Raw genomic sequence first — 11,912 nt, forward strand, 5'->3', positions numbered from 1 at the left:
AGCAAGGAAAAATGTGCTTAGATTTATGAGAACGGGGGATTGTGTTTTGTGAATTGTGTCTTCATGTGAAATGTGTTTATGGTATTGAAAAATTGTGGCTAGATTTAGTAAATGTGTTTAGACAACTGGTCATTTGGTTTAGAGGATTGGCTTTTGTGTTTTAGCATTCGAGAAAAACTGTAATCAGAATCAGAATCAGCTTTATTGGCCAGGTTTGTGTAAGCAAACAAGGAATTTGATTCTGGTTAATCTTTGCTCTCAAACAAACAAATAAAACACAAAAGAATAAAAATGGAACAGTAAGAATATAATGAAGGCCAGTAGAATTTTGCTGTGTCTTGAATCTTGAATCTTGATTGTCTACAAGTTGTGAAGGTCTGGATGTTCCCAGGCTAGGTAATTATTCTTCTGCAGTATCCCTTTTTCTACATTCCTGTGAAACTCCAAGACAGGACACGATTGTAGACAAAGGTCCTCCAGACCTGAATAAACAACCTGACCCTTAACTTTCATTCACTTTCAGAGAATGACACATTCTGATGCCTACATATTTCTTGTGTTTAACAAGATAGTGACAGGCAGCTTGATGCAGCGAAAAAATATTTTGGATCTAAAAGAAAACATTTTGGTAGTCATGGGTTTCTGTTTTTCTGATTTATTCGTTCTACATTTGAGATTTAAGACAGTGAAAGACAGTAACATGGTGAAATGGAATTCAGCGATCAGATGTGGCTGAGTTCAGCAACAATCAGTCTGTGGGTAGTTTCAGGACAAGCACTTTGTTTCATGAGGCCTAAAAATGGAACTGTCTTGAAATATTATTTCTGTTTTTTGTTAAATCTACATTCGTTGAACATCCGTTTCCTGCATGCTAACTTGTCACTGGCAATTTTTAGAGATGTACTGTATATACTGAGATAATGTGTGTGGAGTGAACATCTGAGAGAAGTGTGGATTTATAATCAGTACAATGAAAACAGTAACTTGTCATTAGATGTAAGATAGTATTAAAATAATTCCATACATTCTGAATAAAGAAATGTTTATACTCCATGTTAATAGATGTCACTAAATCAGTGTCAGCTAAAAATGTGAATGAATCAATATGACAATAATGCTTTGAACATGTAGCATACTGTTATATTTGGAACATGAAACATAAACGGTGATTATCTATAGAGACTGATAACGTGTCATGCATTCAGGGCAAAAGTTCTCAAGCTGAGCTGTTTCTTAAAGTTAAGTTTCTTAAAGCTAAGCTGTGCTTAAATTGTTCAATGCATGATTTCACAGATCAAATGAAATCATGAAAACATTTAACGACAAATAAATGTCAATAAATAAAATCAGATAATTTACAGTTCCATGGAATATGTCATGTTTCATGTTTTTGTAATGTTTCATACAGTGATATCTAGTCTACTGCCGTGAGGCTAAATACAACTTTGATGTAGCCTACTGTAGGCCTATAGTTGAGTTTGTGCCCCCCATAAAATATGCCCAACTGGAGGCCAAGTGGCCTTGCCCCTAAAATTCCAAGCCTTCCCCATGTACGACACCTGACCCTACACCCACGATCACAGGTAGGCCTATTGTGAACGAGCTGTAGCATGCAAGCTCACAAAGTTACACTGGTCTGAGAAATGTCGTTTTGGATAATGTTCAGCTTCAGCCATACCTATGCTAAAATATACAATGGCTGAGGAAGCCTATTAACGCGTCCATAGCAACCAGTTCATGTGTTGAATTTGTTATTACCCAGTGTGCTTTGTTGAATGGTCTCAATATTTTATTGTTTTATTTAATGCTTACTAGTTTACTAGAAAAGTAACTATTTCAAGTAATGCAGTGATGAGGGAAGTGAGCATTTAGTTTCCACAACAATGTTAGTGAGTAAATCTACTGAATGGCCACCATCTTGATGGAATGTGATGTATTAGAAAGCAGAGGTTACATAAGGTACATCCATCAGGTACATCCATGATGATCAAAAAAATCCCAAATCGCCTCTGCTAAATAACAAATGAGTAGACCCTTATCTATTTCGTTTGACTCACTGTACTTTTTTTTTTTTTAATCATTAGGGTTAAGATCATAATAAATGTTATTGTAATCTGTAAAATGTGTAAGATATAACACAAAATGGAAAATGGGCAAAAGGATGCCATTGCTCAGCTCTAATATGAGTTCTGCAGTTTTGCTGGTGATTGTGGCAGACAGAGCTGTAAATAATGGCCCACAGTGGAACCCACATAGACAACTAGGCCCCACTGTGGAGCTCTGAGGTTGTGTTGTTGCCCACAGTAAGTCTCTGAGCATTGCCACCGCATCTACTAATGCACCTGAGAAGCACATGCCACAAAAGTTCTCATGAAACCATGTTGTCTGTCTTTCTTTTCTTGGTTAACCGATGTTTGATTCAGTTTCACATGGTGACGTCGTCTAGCCTAGAAATCTAGACGCCCATAGTGGCAGCAATCTGTCTGGTCAGGCTAGACATCGCCAGGTTTCTCTAGGCCTATATGTGTCACATCTGTTTGATTAAATATTATTTTGTGGAACGACATCATTGTGATATCCATTACTCTATGGCACTCATGTGCAGTTATGAATGCAAGTATAAATAAAGGTTTCTGCCTTGCAACATAGAGCATAATAATAGAAAAGGGAATTGCAACCAGTAACCAAGACTATAAATCAAATATCTACTTTTATCAATCATACATCATCTTGTAGTGTAACATGAGAATTTTGTGGGATCACAAAAATCAACGACCCTCACCCGGGTGACTTGATCAAGCCCAACGTGTGTCCAGAGTAATACTCCAACCAGCTGTCCTCTCCTGACCCACAGCACCCTTTGCTCTTTGCCAGCCGGTCCCTGTGATGTCCGGCATGTTGACCAAACATAATGATTGTGATCCAAGATGTAGTGATGGTTTTTGAACATAAAACCTCCTAGATTAAAGCTGTGTGTTAGTGTTGAATACATTTCACACAGGCAGACTTAAGCAAAATGTGATTATCATCTCCAATCAAGAATGTGTACATACAAATCCAACCCAAGCAGAATTACGCATTTCTGTGTTGATGACACCTCTACTCTACACTCTCTGACATGTAATCAAAAGTCAACTGTATCAGACCAGCAGATATCTCATCCGAAAAGAGGTCTATTTAAAATGCAAATGCAAAGAGATCATGTCTCCAACTCCAACAGAAATGAGTTCCTCCAGAACAGAAAATACACTGCACCATGTCCCATGCAGTAACACCACAAGCACTTTGTTCCATTTTAATGACACGGGGTGACTGGTATGCAGGGCAGAAAACTAATCATCCCACAGACCAAACTCCATGAAGATGTTTTCATTTGTCACTAAAAAGGACATACGTTCCCACAATATTAAAAAAAATGCTCAAAATGGTTAAATATCTGATAGATAAAGGGAGCGCAGAGGTGAGATCTCAGTTAAGTGAAGAGACTTTACAGAGATTACAGAGAATTGCCAGAAAAAGCTGACTTACTCCTCTTTTGAGTCATTGCTTACTGTATATGGAAGTTGCAGAATACCATGGAATTATAAAATACCAATTTAAAAAAGCAGATGTACAGATCACGTCATTCTCTCTGCGAATTACGCGCTGCCTCTCTCTCTCTCTCTCTGCCACTTCCTCTCCTGCATCCATGCTCTTGTTAAGTTGTTAATCATTTTGTATCTTATGTGATCATGTAAACAACATTCAAACCAAAACAATTGCACCCAGACTAAAGTATTTCTTACCAAGTCAGTTTTTGCTCCTTTACTCACTCAATGCCAGATGTATTCACAATGATATTGTTTGTTATGATATCTATAGCAGCAATTTATATACAGTGTGTGTTTTGGCTACCCCTGCTGGTTGTTCTGGTTGACTTGTGTATAATTACAGCTGAGACACCTGTCACAGGCCCATCTGCCATTGTGAGCTCACACTGTCAGGAGACTCACTATCAGGAGACAGCTGTTTTAGGTGTAGAAGATTTTGTGGATACCAGTCCACCCAGCTAGTCTGTAATTTCTGATTTGATCTATCTATCTTTTATTTATTCGGCCTGGCCCTGCTCACTTTGTGTGCCTGACTTTGCTCTCACCAGTCACCACTATGTGCGCACCGTCGGCAAAATGTGCTGTCAAACAGACACCCACTATGTGCTTTCTTAATAAACACTCCTTGTAATAACATTTATGTCCGAGTTAGTGCTGGCTGGTGATACCATTGTCTCCTGACGTAGAGATCTGCATTCAAAATGCAAAGGAATTGCTGCTACATCACTATAATATTCCACATGCAAGCTGTACTAGAACACGTTTCAATTGCCTGAATAAAATCTAGGTTTCTAGGTTTCTCAGCTTTCACAAGGATTTGAAAATGCTACAGCAGCCATGGGTGAAGTTTCAGCTCAAATTAGAATATTGTGGTCTTATGATAGTGGAGCCACAGCATTGGGACACAGAAATGTAACTGGTCAAGTCTTACACACTCTTTAATATTTGCTGTTATAAGCTGAGCACTGACAATCATATCCATAAGGCTATTTGAGTGAAAAGATGAATCTTTGAAAAATGTACTGGCTACATGAGTTTCAGAATATCTTTTTATTTATATATTGTGGTAATTATCCTGCCCCAGTATGGATCCCTTCCTCTAAATTCAGGTCAAACTGCAGAGTAGACAAAGCTCCCCCAGACTGGCATGTAGCACAAGTGCTACTGAGCATGATATACAGCACTTTTTCCAGCAGTTTTTTTCATTCACTCAGAGATGACACATTCTACCGCCTACACAGTATCTCTTCCTGTGTTTAACAAGCTTTTGACGGGTAGCCAGTCATGCAGCGATCTCCTCCCCAAGCAGAAACATGATCTTGGATGTAAAATGAACATGTTTAGTAGTCATGGTTTTCTGTTTTTACATGCCTTATTCTGCCTATGCTCATGTCATGGTAAGTTTCATTCTACATTTGGGTTTTAAGTCAGTTGAAGACAATTACATGTGGAATGCAGTGATAAGTATAAGCAACAGTTAGTATGTGGGTAGTTAATAATCAGGGTAAGTGCTTTGTTTTATGTGGTTTAAAAATTAAACCTTCAAATATCATTATTTATGTTTTTTGTTTGTCTGTTTAATCTACATCTGTTGAAGGTAAAACATATATCAACTGGTCATTGACGATTCTGATGTTACTTCAAAATGTGTGTTGGAGCGCACATCTGAGAGAAATTTTGTTTTTTTGTCATCAGTACAATAACAAAAAGTATTGTTGATATAAAGCGTTGAAGTGGAATAATTTTGAGATAAAATGTTAATTTGAGCATTAAAATGGCTGAAAGATGTGTTTTGTACAACACATTATTTTGCACTTTTTTCAATTGTCGGGAGCTCCTTAGTAATTAACAACAACATAATTATCTGTCACTTATTTTGATGTACATAGACACACATGTACACTAAAACATTCCCATGTATGCATCATATAAATCTAGAAACAAAACAACTGTCAATGTTAAAACAACTTTCAATGTCTCAATATTTAACAGCTGTGGCACAAAATGAACCATCTAGAATATTGCACCAATATACCCTCTATCAATGGTTTTGGTATCAATGGCAGGCTTTTATCAAAGTGAATTTACAGCTATTTCAAAAGTGTTCTTAAAATACTGGTAAAGTTGTCTTTGGTGTATGTGTATAAGTCAGCATGAGTAGTTTCTAAATAATAGTTTCTTGAATTAGAGCTCTCACTACCTCCAATGTTTTCTCTCCCTTAGATACTGAGATAACAGGGGACACAGTCATTGCAAAGTTACATGGATCAATAGAACTCAATTTTAAAGAGAAGTCTATTGTATGCAATGCTAGTGTGGAATGGAAGAGAGTCAATGGACTAGATTCAACATTATGCCTAAGATTTGATCCACCAAATAGCAGCAAATGGTTGGGGGACTTCTGTAAGAAAGCACAATTTCACTGTCAAAACAACAGTCTTGTCCTCAACTCTGTGGGCCCTCAAGACGAAGGAAAGTACATAGAGGAAATCATCTTAACAAATGGTACGATAAAGAAGATATTCTTCACACTGAGGATCAAATGTAAGTGCACTTGAGGTGTCACCCTCAGCTTTGAAGTCATATTTGCACTCATTCTGTCTTCATTTTGTTTAAAATATAAAGCTGCATCCCTTCAAGCACCTTTCTCCCGCTTTCTCTCTATAATCATTCTGACTTTCATTATCTTTTTAATAATCATTAAATTAACCATTAAATTGTAGGCCTACATAGCCGTTGCGTAATATACACAATTTACATTATACTTAAAAAATGTATTAATTAGCTGAAATAGTGATGGTGTTCACTATTCTAGATCCTCCACTGATATCAAATTTAAGCATCAACTCAACTCAGTCGACTCTAATGATAATGTGTGAGGCCAGCGGAGGGAACGTGTCATACAGCTGGCTGAAAGATGGACAGGGCCTGCAGAACATGAACCAGACTCTCATAGTTCATGAAGCAACCCATAATGACTGTGGGAACTACACTTGTGTGGCAGCAAGTGAATGGGGACGTTCAAGTGCTCATGTCAACGTTAATGGTAAGACATACAGTCTTCTGGCTTTATTTCTCAGTATGCAAATCCATCTTGTTTCAAGAAGGCTTGAAAGGTTGCTTTCAGAAAATAACATACTTATGTTCTATATGTGTGAATGTGAGAAGGATAGTTATTGAATCATTATGACTATCCAAACAGGTGAATATGGGATATGTAGAGAAGGCCTGGAAATTAAGATTTTGTCTGCTGTTATTTGTGTACTTGGTTTGTGCATCACTGCTGTCTGCATCAAGAAGTTTCATGCAGGTAATGTAATACAGTTAATCTACAAGAGTACACTGAATTTAAGCCGTTCTTGCTAGTTGCTATTGCTTTGTGCATCAGCCCAAATATGGAAAATGTGCTGGATGCAGTGTTTTTAGCATTGACAGCACAGGAAACTATGCACATTGGAGATAGTATATTGGGGAATATTGGTTTAGTTATACACCCATGCTCATGGCTAACAGGAAAAGGCTGAAATGTCTGTGTCACTAAGGTTGCCTACTGTGGATCTCTCGCTCTCTCTTTTTTTTTACTCAATATATGTTCAGGTATCTGCAGAAAAGAATCAGGGACTCAAGAAGACAGAGGTAATGATGAAAACCTGTTAGTTGTAGTCAAAATATATGTTAGCCTACCACAAACTCTTTTATCATTCTAAATTATTTTCTAGGAAACAGTGGACCAAACACAGGAATGCAAGGTACTGTAGTACTAACATCGTAATTAATCATAATACCCGAAAAGAAGAATGTTGTGAATGTGTTTTTATAATATCACTAATTACTTGTTCTTATTAAATAGAGGATCGTTTATACGATGAACCCAGCAATGTGCAGGTAAATAGTTTTGAATACGGTGAAATAATGGTATGGTGATAATAAAACAATAACAAATTATAATATTATACTTGAAATATGTAGCAGACATGAATAATTACATACCTGCATCTACACAAGTTGTTATTATTTATCATTACCAAGACATATATAATCCACAGTCAAACCTGCCGGAGGTAGTCCTGCCGCCTGTATACAGAGACTTCATACCAGGAAGATTTCCCACCGGCCACGGAAAGGAGGTGAAGACAGAGGCTGCGTACTCCACCATTGGGGAAGTCCAGGAGCAGGTACAGACACTTCAAGCCCTGGAGCAGGCAGAGACACCTGTGGTTCAGGAGCAGGCAAAGACATCTGTGGCTCTGTATCATACACTTACACTTCAAAACACATTATCTAAAAAGGCAATGTGACAGAAAAGCAATAGGTCTATGAGACAATAAATTGTCTGTGTACGTGTATGAGTGGCACAATATATTTCCTTATGGTGGACCTTGGTTTTGAAAATCACTTGAATGTGATGTTTGTGCAATGAGGAGTATTGATATATCAACCAATATGTTACATAACAGATTCCAACGCAGATTTCACTTATCATTGTTACTACTTTATGACTTCTCATAATGCCGTGAGAGCAAATGGCAGACATGAAGGACTCTATGCACTTTGTTGTATTTGTATTTTAAATACACACGATTCCTGTTTATCGCCTTTCTTTGCATTTTTCCTCTTTACACATGGTGATGTACCATAGATAATTTTCTGTAAACACATTGCAATGTATCGCAGATTCACTGCATCGTGATACTGTTATCAAGAGCAACATATTGTGGCAGAGTCATATTCTGAGTTACTCATAGTATAAGTATATATACTCTTTTGATCCCGTGAGGGAAATTTGGTCTCTGCATTTATTCCAATCTGTAATTTGTGAAACACACACAACACACAGTGAGGTGAAGCACTAACCCGGAGCAGTGAGCGGCCTGCCATGAGCAATTCAGCCGTGGATGTGGGTGACTGGTGACTTGCACTCCTAGCAAACAAACGGTGTTTACAAAGATGATGAGACAAATGAGGCAAACAAATGAGAATGGACATAAACACATAGTAAATAATATTTATTAATAAATGGTTCAAAGGAATGCTTTTATTCTGTCCTTATTTTGACTTTGACAATGCTTTCATGATTGTTGATGTCTATGGCAGTTGCTGATGGCAAATGTAGAAGCAATTACTCTTTTTCACCACAAAACCGAAGTAGTGAATGTACTGTAGAGCTATTTGGAAGTATGCAAATAATGGTTCAGTCCGTTTGACTGTGAGGTGTGCTTCCCAGTAAATAAGCCTATATGCCGAATCCTATAGTGGTCCTATAGTGGGTTTGCACAGCCCCCAGTGGAGTCATGTGTTGACCAGAATAGGTCTCTTTGAGCGTACCCACCGCATCTTCACCACATTTGTCTTTGCATCTTACAAGATTATTCATGTGTGCTCCTTCAACCTCAGCTGTGCAATAGGCCTACTTGTTAGTAGACAGGAAATATTTTCAGACAGTTTCAACTGTGGCTGACCTTTTAACACCAACTAATGGATGAACTTTCTGTGGCCGGAAAAAGTAGGCCAGTTGTGTAAGTCTTGCTTGTTTTTTTTTTTGTTTTTTTTTAAGTGAACATGAGTGTAGGCAAATGAATTTTCATATACCGAAAATGTATATATATATAAATATATTTATATATATATATAAATCAAAGATTAGCATCCTGCTTACAGCGATTTAGACTGGTGCAGTGAAATAAAGTTGAATTCTCACAACTCCTCCCTCCAAGACATTTACTTTCTAAGTGAACACAATGTTGTAAGTGCTTTTCCCATTGCTTGAGACTTCATCATTTTATTGCTCTCTCATTTCATAAGCTAGCGGTGTCTGAGGTTTTCGAGCCTCTGTCACGTTGAGTGGCAAAACGTGTACAAGTACAAAAAAAGGGTAGGTGTGAAACTATGGCTTCCTTGTCGGCTGTTACTGTTTCCCTGTAGCTATAACTGATGTTTGTGTGGTCAGGTTCATATTAAAAAAAACTGAGTGCCTATATGCAGACACAAAGAGCACAGAAAAGAATATTTTAATTTGAGTATGTGGGGTTCTGGTGGTGCTCCAAATAACTCCACATATGTTCTCTCTATGTTCACTTTAAAGTGAGCCATGATGCATTCAATGGCATTTCATGATAACCAATCCAAAAGACCAAAATGTATGAGAACTGTATTTCTTTGCTATACTCATGGTGTTCATTCATCGGACTGCCCTGGAGTGCTGCCCAAGTCTATAAGAGAGGACGTTGTTGGCTTAGGTAGCCTACCATCTGGGTCATAAGCCAGAAAATGCTTTGTTTTAAAACAGGTTGGATGAACTGGGGAGTATAAGATTTATGTAAGGGGTTGTCATGTGGTCAATTTTCAACCACAGGCTATAGACTATCATCCTGAAAGTACTACTTTTGCAGAAGCTTCCTGTGATTCTTTTTAAACCACATGTAATGTTTATTGGACCAGCTATGTAGATTCACTAGGCCTATTGAATCTTGAGGAAGATTCTCACTGATATTCTCATGTCCTCATTCTTACATCATGTGACCTTCAAAAATCATGTGTATTTCCCTTTAGAGGTTTTAAGTTTTAACCAAATTATGGCCTACTGTGGCCAAGGATCAGGAAATAGGGTAGGCCTATGTAGGCAGCAAGCCAGATTAAACCGGTGTTGTGCCTTCTGGTTTTCCCATCGTGGCTACTTCGTTGCGTATGCTTGCGTTGCTCACCACAGCTGCAGTTGTCAGACATTCACAAACAAGTTGTTTTAGACGGATTTAAGGTCACGTTTCATACGCCATAAGCACAACTTTCTAGCCACTTGGACGAAAGATATGTATTTATATTTACATGCCTTTGTCCGAGTGGCTGTAATACAGTCTTCTTGAAGTAGGCTTTATCTGGAAAGCGACTTCAAATCTGTCAAAACTTGTTGTGACTTCCAACTCCTGCTGCTGTGGTTGGATTTTGAGCACAGCACGTGAACGCGCAATAGGCCCATAATAAGCCTAGTTCGTGCACATATCTTGGTTTATGTGGTGAAAAGATCTAGGTTTTGATAGGGTTATGACGTCCTGCCTGCTACTGAGCCTAACAGTTAGCCGATCTAGTTCGAATGGCCTAAAGGCTACTACTAATCATGGGCTATATAACACACATAACCTAGGTCCAGTAGCCTACTGAGCAATCAGAATAGACTCACACATCACGTTTTGAAACTGTAGAAATTATTTGTAATTGAAAAAATGATTTGTATAAGTAATTGTTAATATTATAAATATACACACATTAGGCCTACTGCATGTTGACTTAATCACCTGCCGCATGGGCCAGACCTGTAGGCCTATCTATGAATAATTCATATTATTAAGTGCTGGAAGAATAGGCCTAAAAGCTTCTTAGGTAAAGCCTACCTTACACTGGCCACGTTTACATGATGTTTTTAATTCCGAATTAGTTTATTCAGAATTAAATAGATCGGAATTAAAATATTCTCCTTCGAGTTTACATGGAAATAATAATTCCGAATTGGCGTTTACATGGAACATACGTTAATTACGCTTTATTGTATTCTGCTGAACGTCTGGGGGTCGGGAAGGGTTCCGATTGGACAGGCGGCGCATGAACGTAGCCTAATAAGGTCTACCGGAAGAAAACAAACTTTAGCTGGCTAGCAACTTTTTTGTCATCTCGGGTTAACGTTACAGCATGGACAATAACATAATGAAAACGGGTTTCACAGTAACTCTGATAATAGGCCTACTATTTAGCCAGCAGCTCGAGAATATTGTCAAGCTTCACGTTTGCTAGCTGAGGAGGAGAAGACTGTCGGAGAAGGGGGGAAGAAGACGGAGCCGAATTAACCATGAAACGAGCATGCGCTTCTTCTTCCTCCTTGTACGAGCATGCGCCAAACAAACGGAATAAACATTTAATCGGAATAAAGGTTTACATGATGAAGGAGGGGAGTTAATTCCGCTTTAACATCGGAATAAACCAACCACTTAAATCGGAATTAAGTTTAATTCGGAATAATCATTTTCAAGCGGAATAAGCGTTTACATGGTCTCTTTTAAAGCGGAATTAACTTTTATTCCGATTTAACGTGGTTTTATTCGGAATTAAAGCTCTCATGTAAACGCAGCAACTACAGACTTTGACAAAATTTGGGGAAAATTCTTGAAAGATTGTAGGCCTAGTCTTTTAACTAATGCTCCTCATTCAAGCTTTAGGCCTAGGCCTACTCAAAAAAATACAATCTTTCAAGAATCTTTCCCAAATCTTGTCAAAGTCTGTCAGTGTAGGCTAAGACTACGAATATGAACTCACAAGAAGTAGGCTATAGCACAA

The 11,912-nt window shown here is 38.0% G+C and overlaps 1 protein-coding gene across 1 annotated transcript; it reads left to right on the forward strand.

The window, feature by feature from the left end:
* The first annotated feature begins 4,857 nt into the window (after window positions 1-4,857).
* On the forward strand, window positions 4,858-9,029 carry LOC134080328 (uncharacterized). Its single transcript, XM_062536710.1, has 8 exons — window positions 4,858-4,987; window positions 5,814-6,134; window positions 6,406-6,636; window positions 6,793-6,900; window positions 7,188-7,226; window positions 7,310-7,339; window positions 7,441-7,475; window positions 7,637-9,029. Exons 1-8 carry the CDS (start codon window positions 4,921-4,923, stop codon window positions 7,886-7,888), a joined length of 1,083 nt encoding a protein of 360 aa, XP_062392694.1. The 5' UTR covers window positions 4,858-4,920; the 3' UTR covers window positions 7,889-9,029.
* The last annotated feature ends 2,883 nt before the right edge of the window (window positions 9,030-11,912 follow it).

This window comes from Sardina pilchardus, chromosome 5 (assembly GCF_963854185.1).
Source record: "Sardina pilchardus chromosome 5, fSarPil1.1, whole genome shotgun sequence".
NCBI lineage: Eukaryota > Metazoa > Chordata > Actinopteri > Clupeiformes > Clupeidae > Sardina > Sardina pilchardus.

Bases quoted from the DNA above. Each gene is read 5' to 3' on its own strand.
- LOC134080328 (XM_062536710.1), top strand. From the start codon at position 4,921: ATGAACATGTTTAGTAGTCATGGTTTTCTGTTTTTACATGCCTTATTC. The intron at 4,988-5,813 runs GTAAGTTTCATT...TCTCTCCCTTAG, and splicing joins CTGCCTATGCTCATGTCATG to ATACTGAGATAACAGGGGAC. The intron at 6,637-6,792 runs GTAAGACATACA...CTATCCAAACAG, and splicing joins TGCTCATGTCAACGTTAATG to GTGAATATGGGATATGTAGA.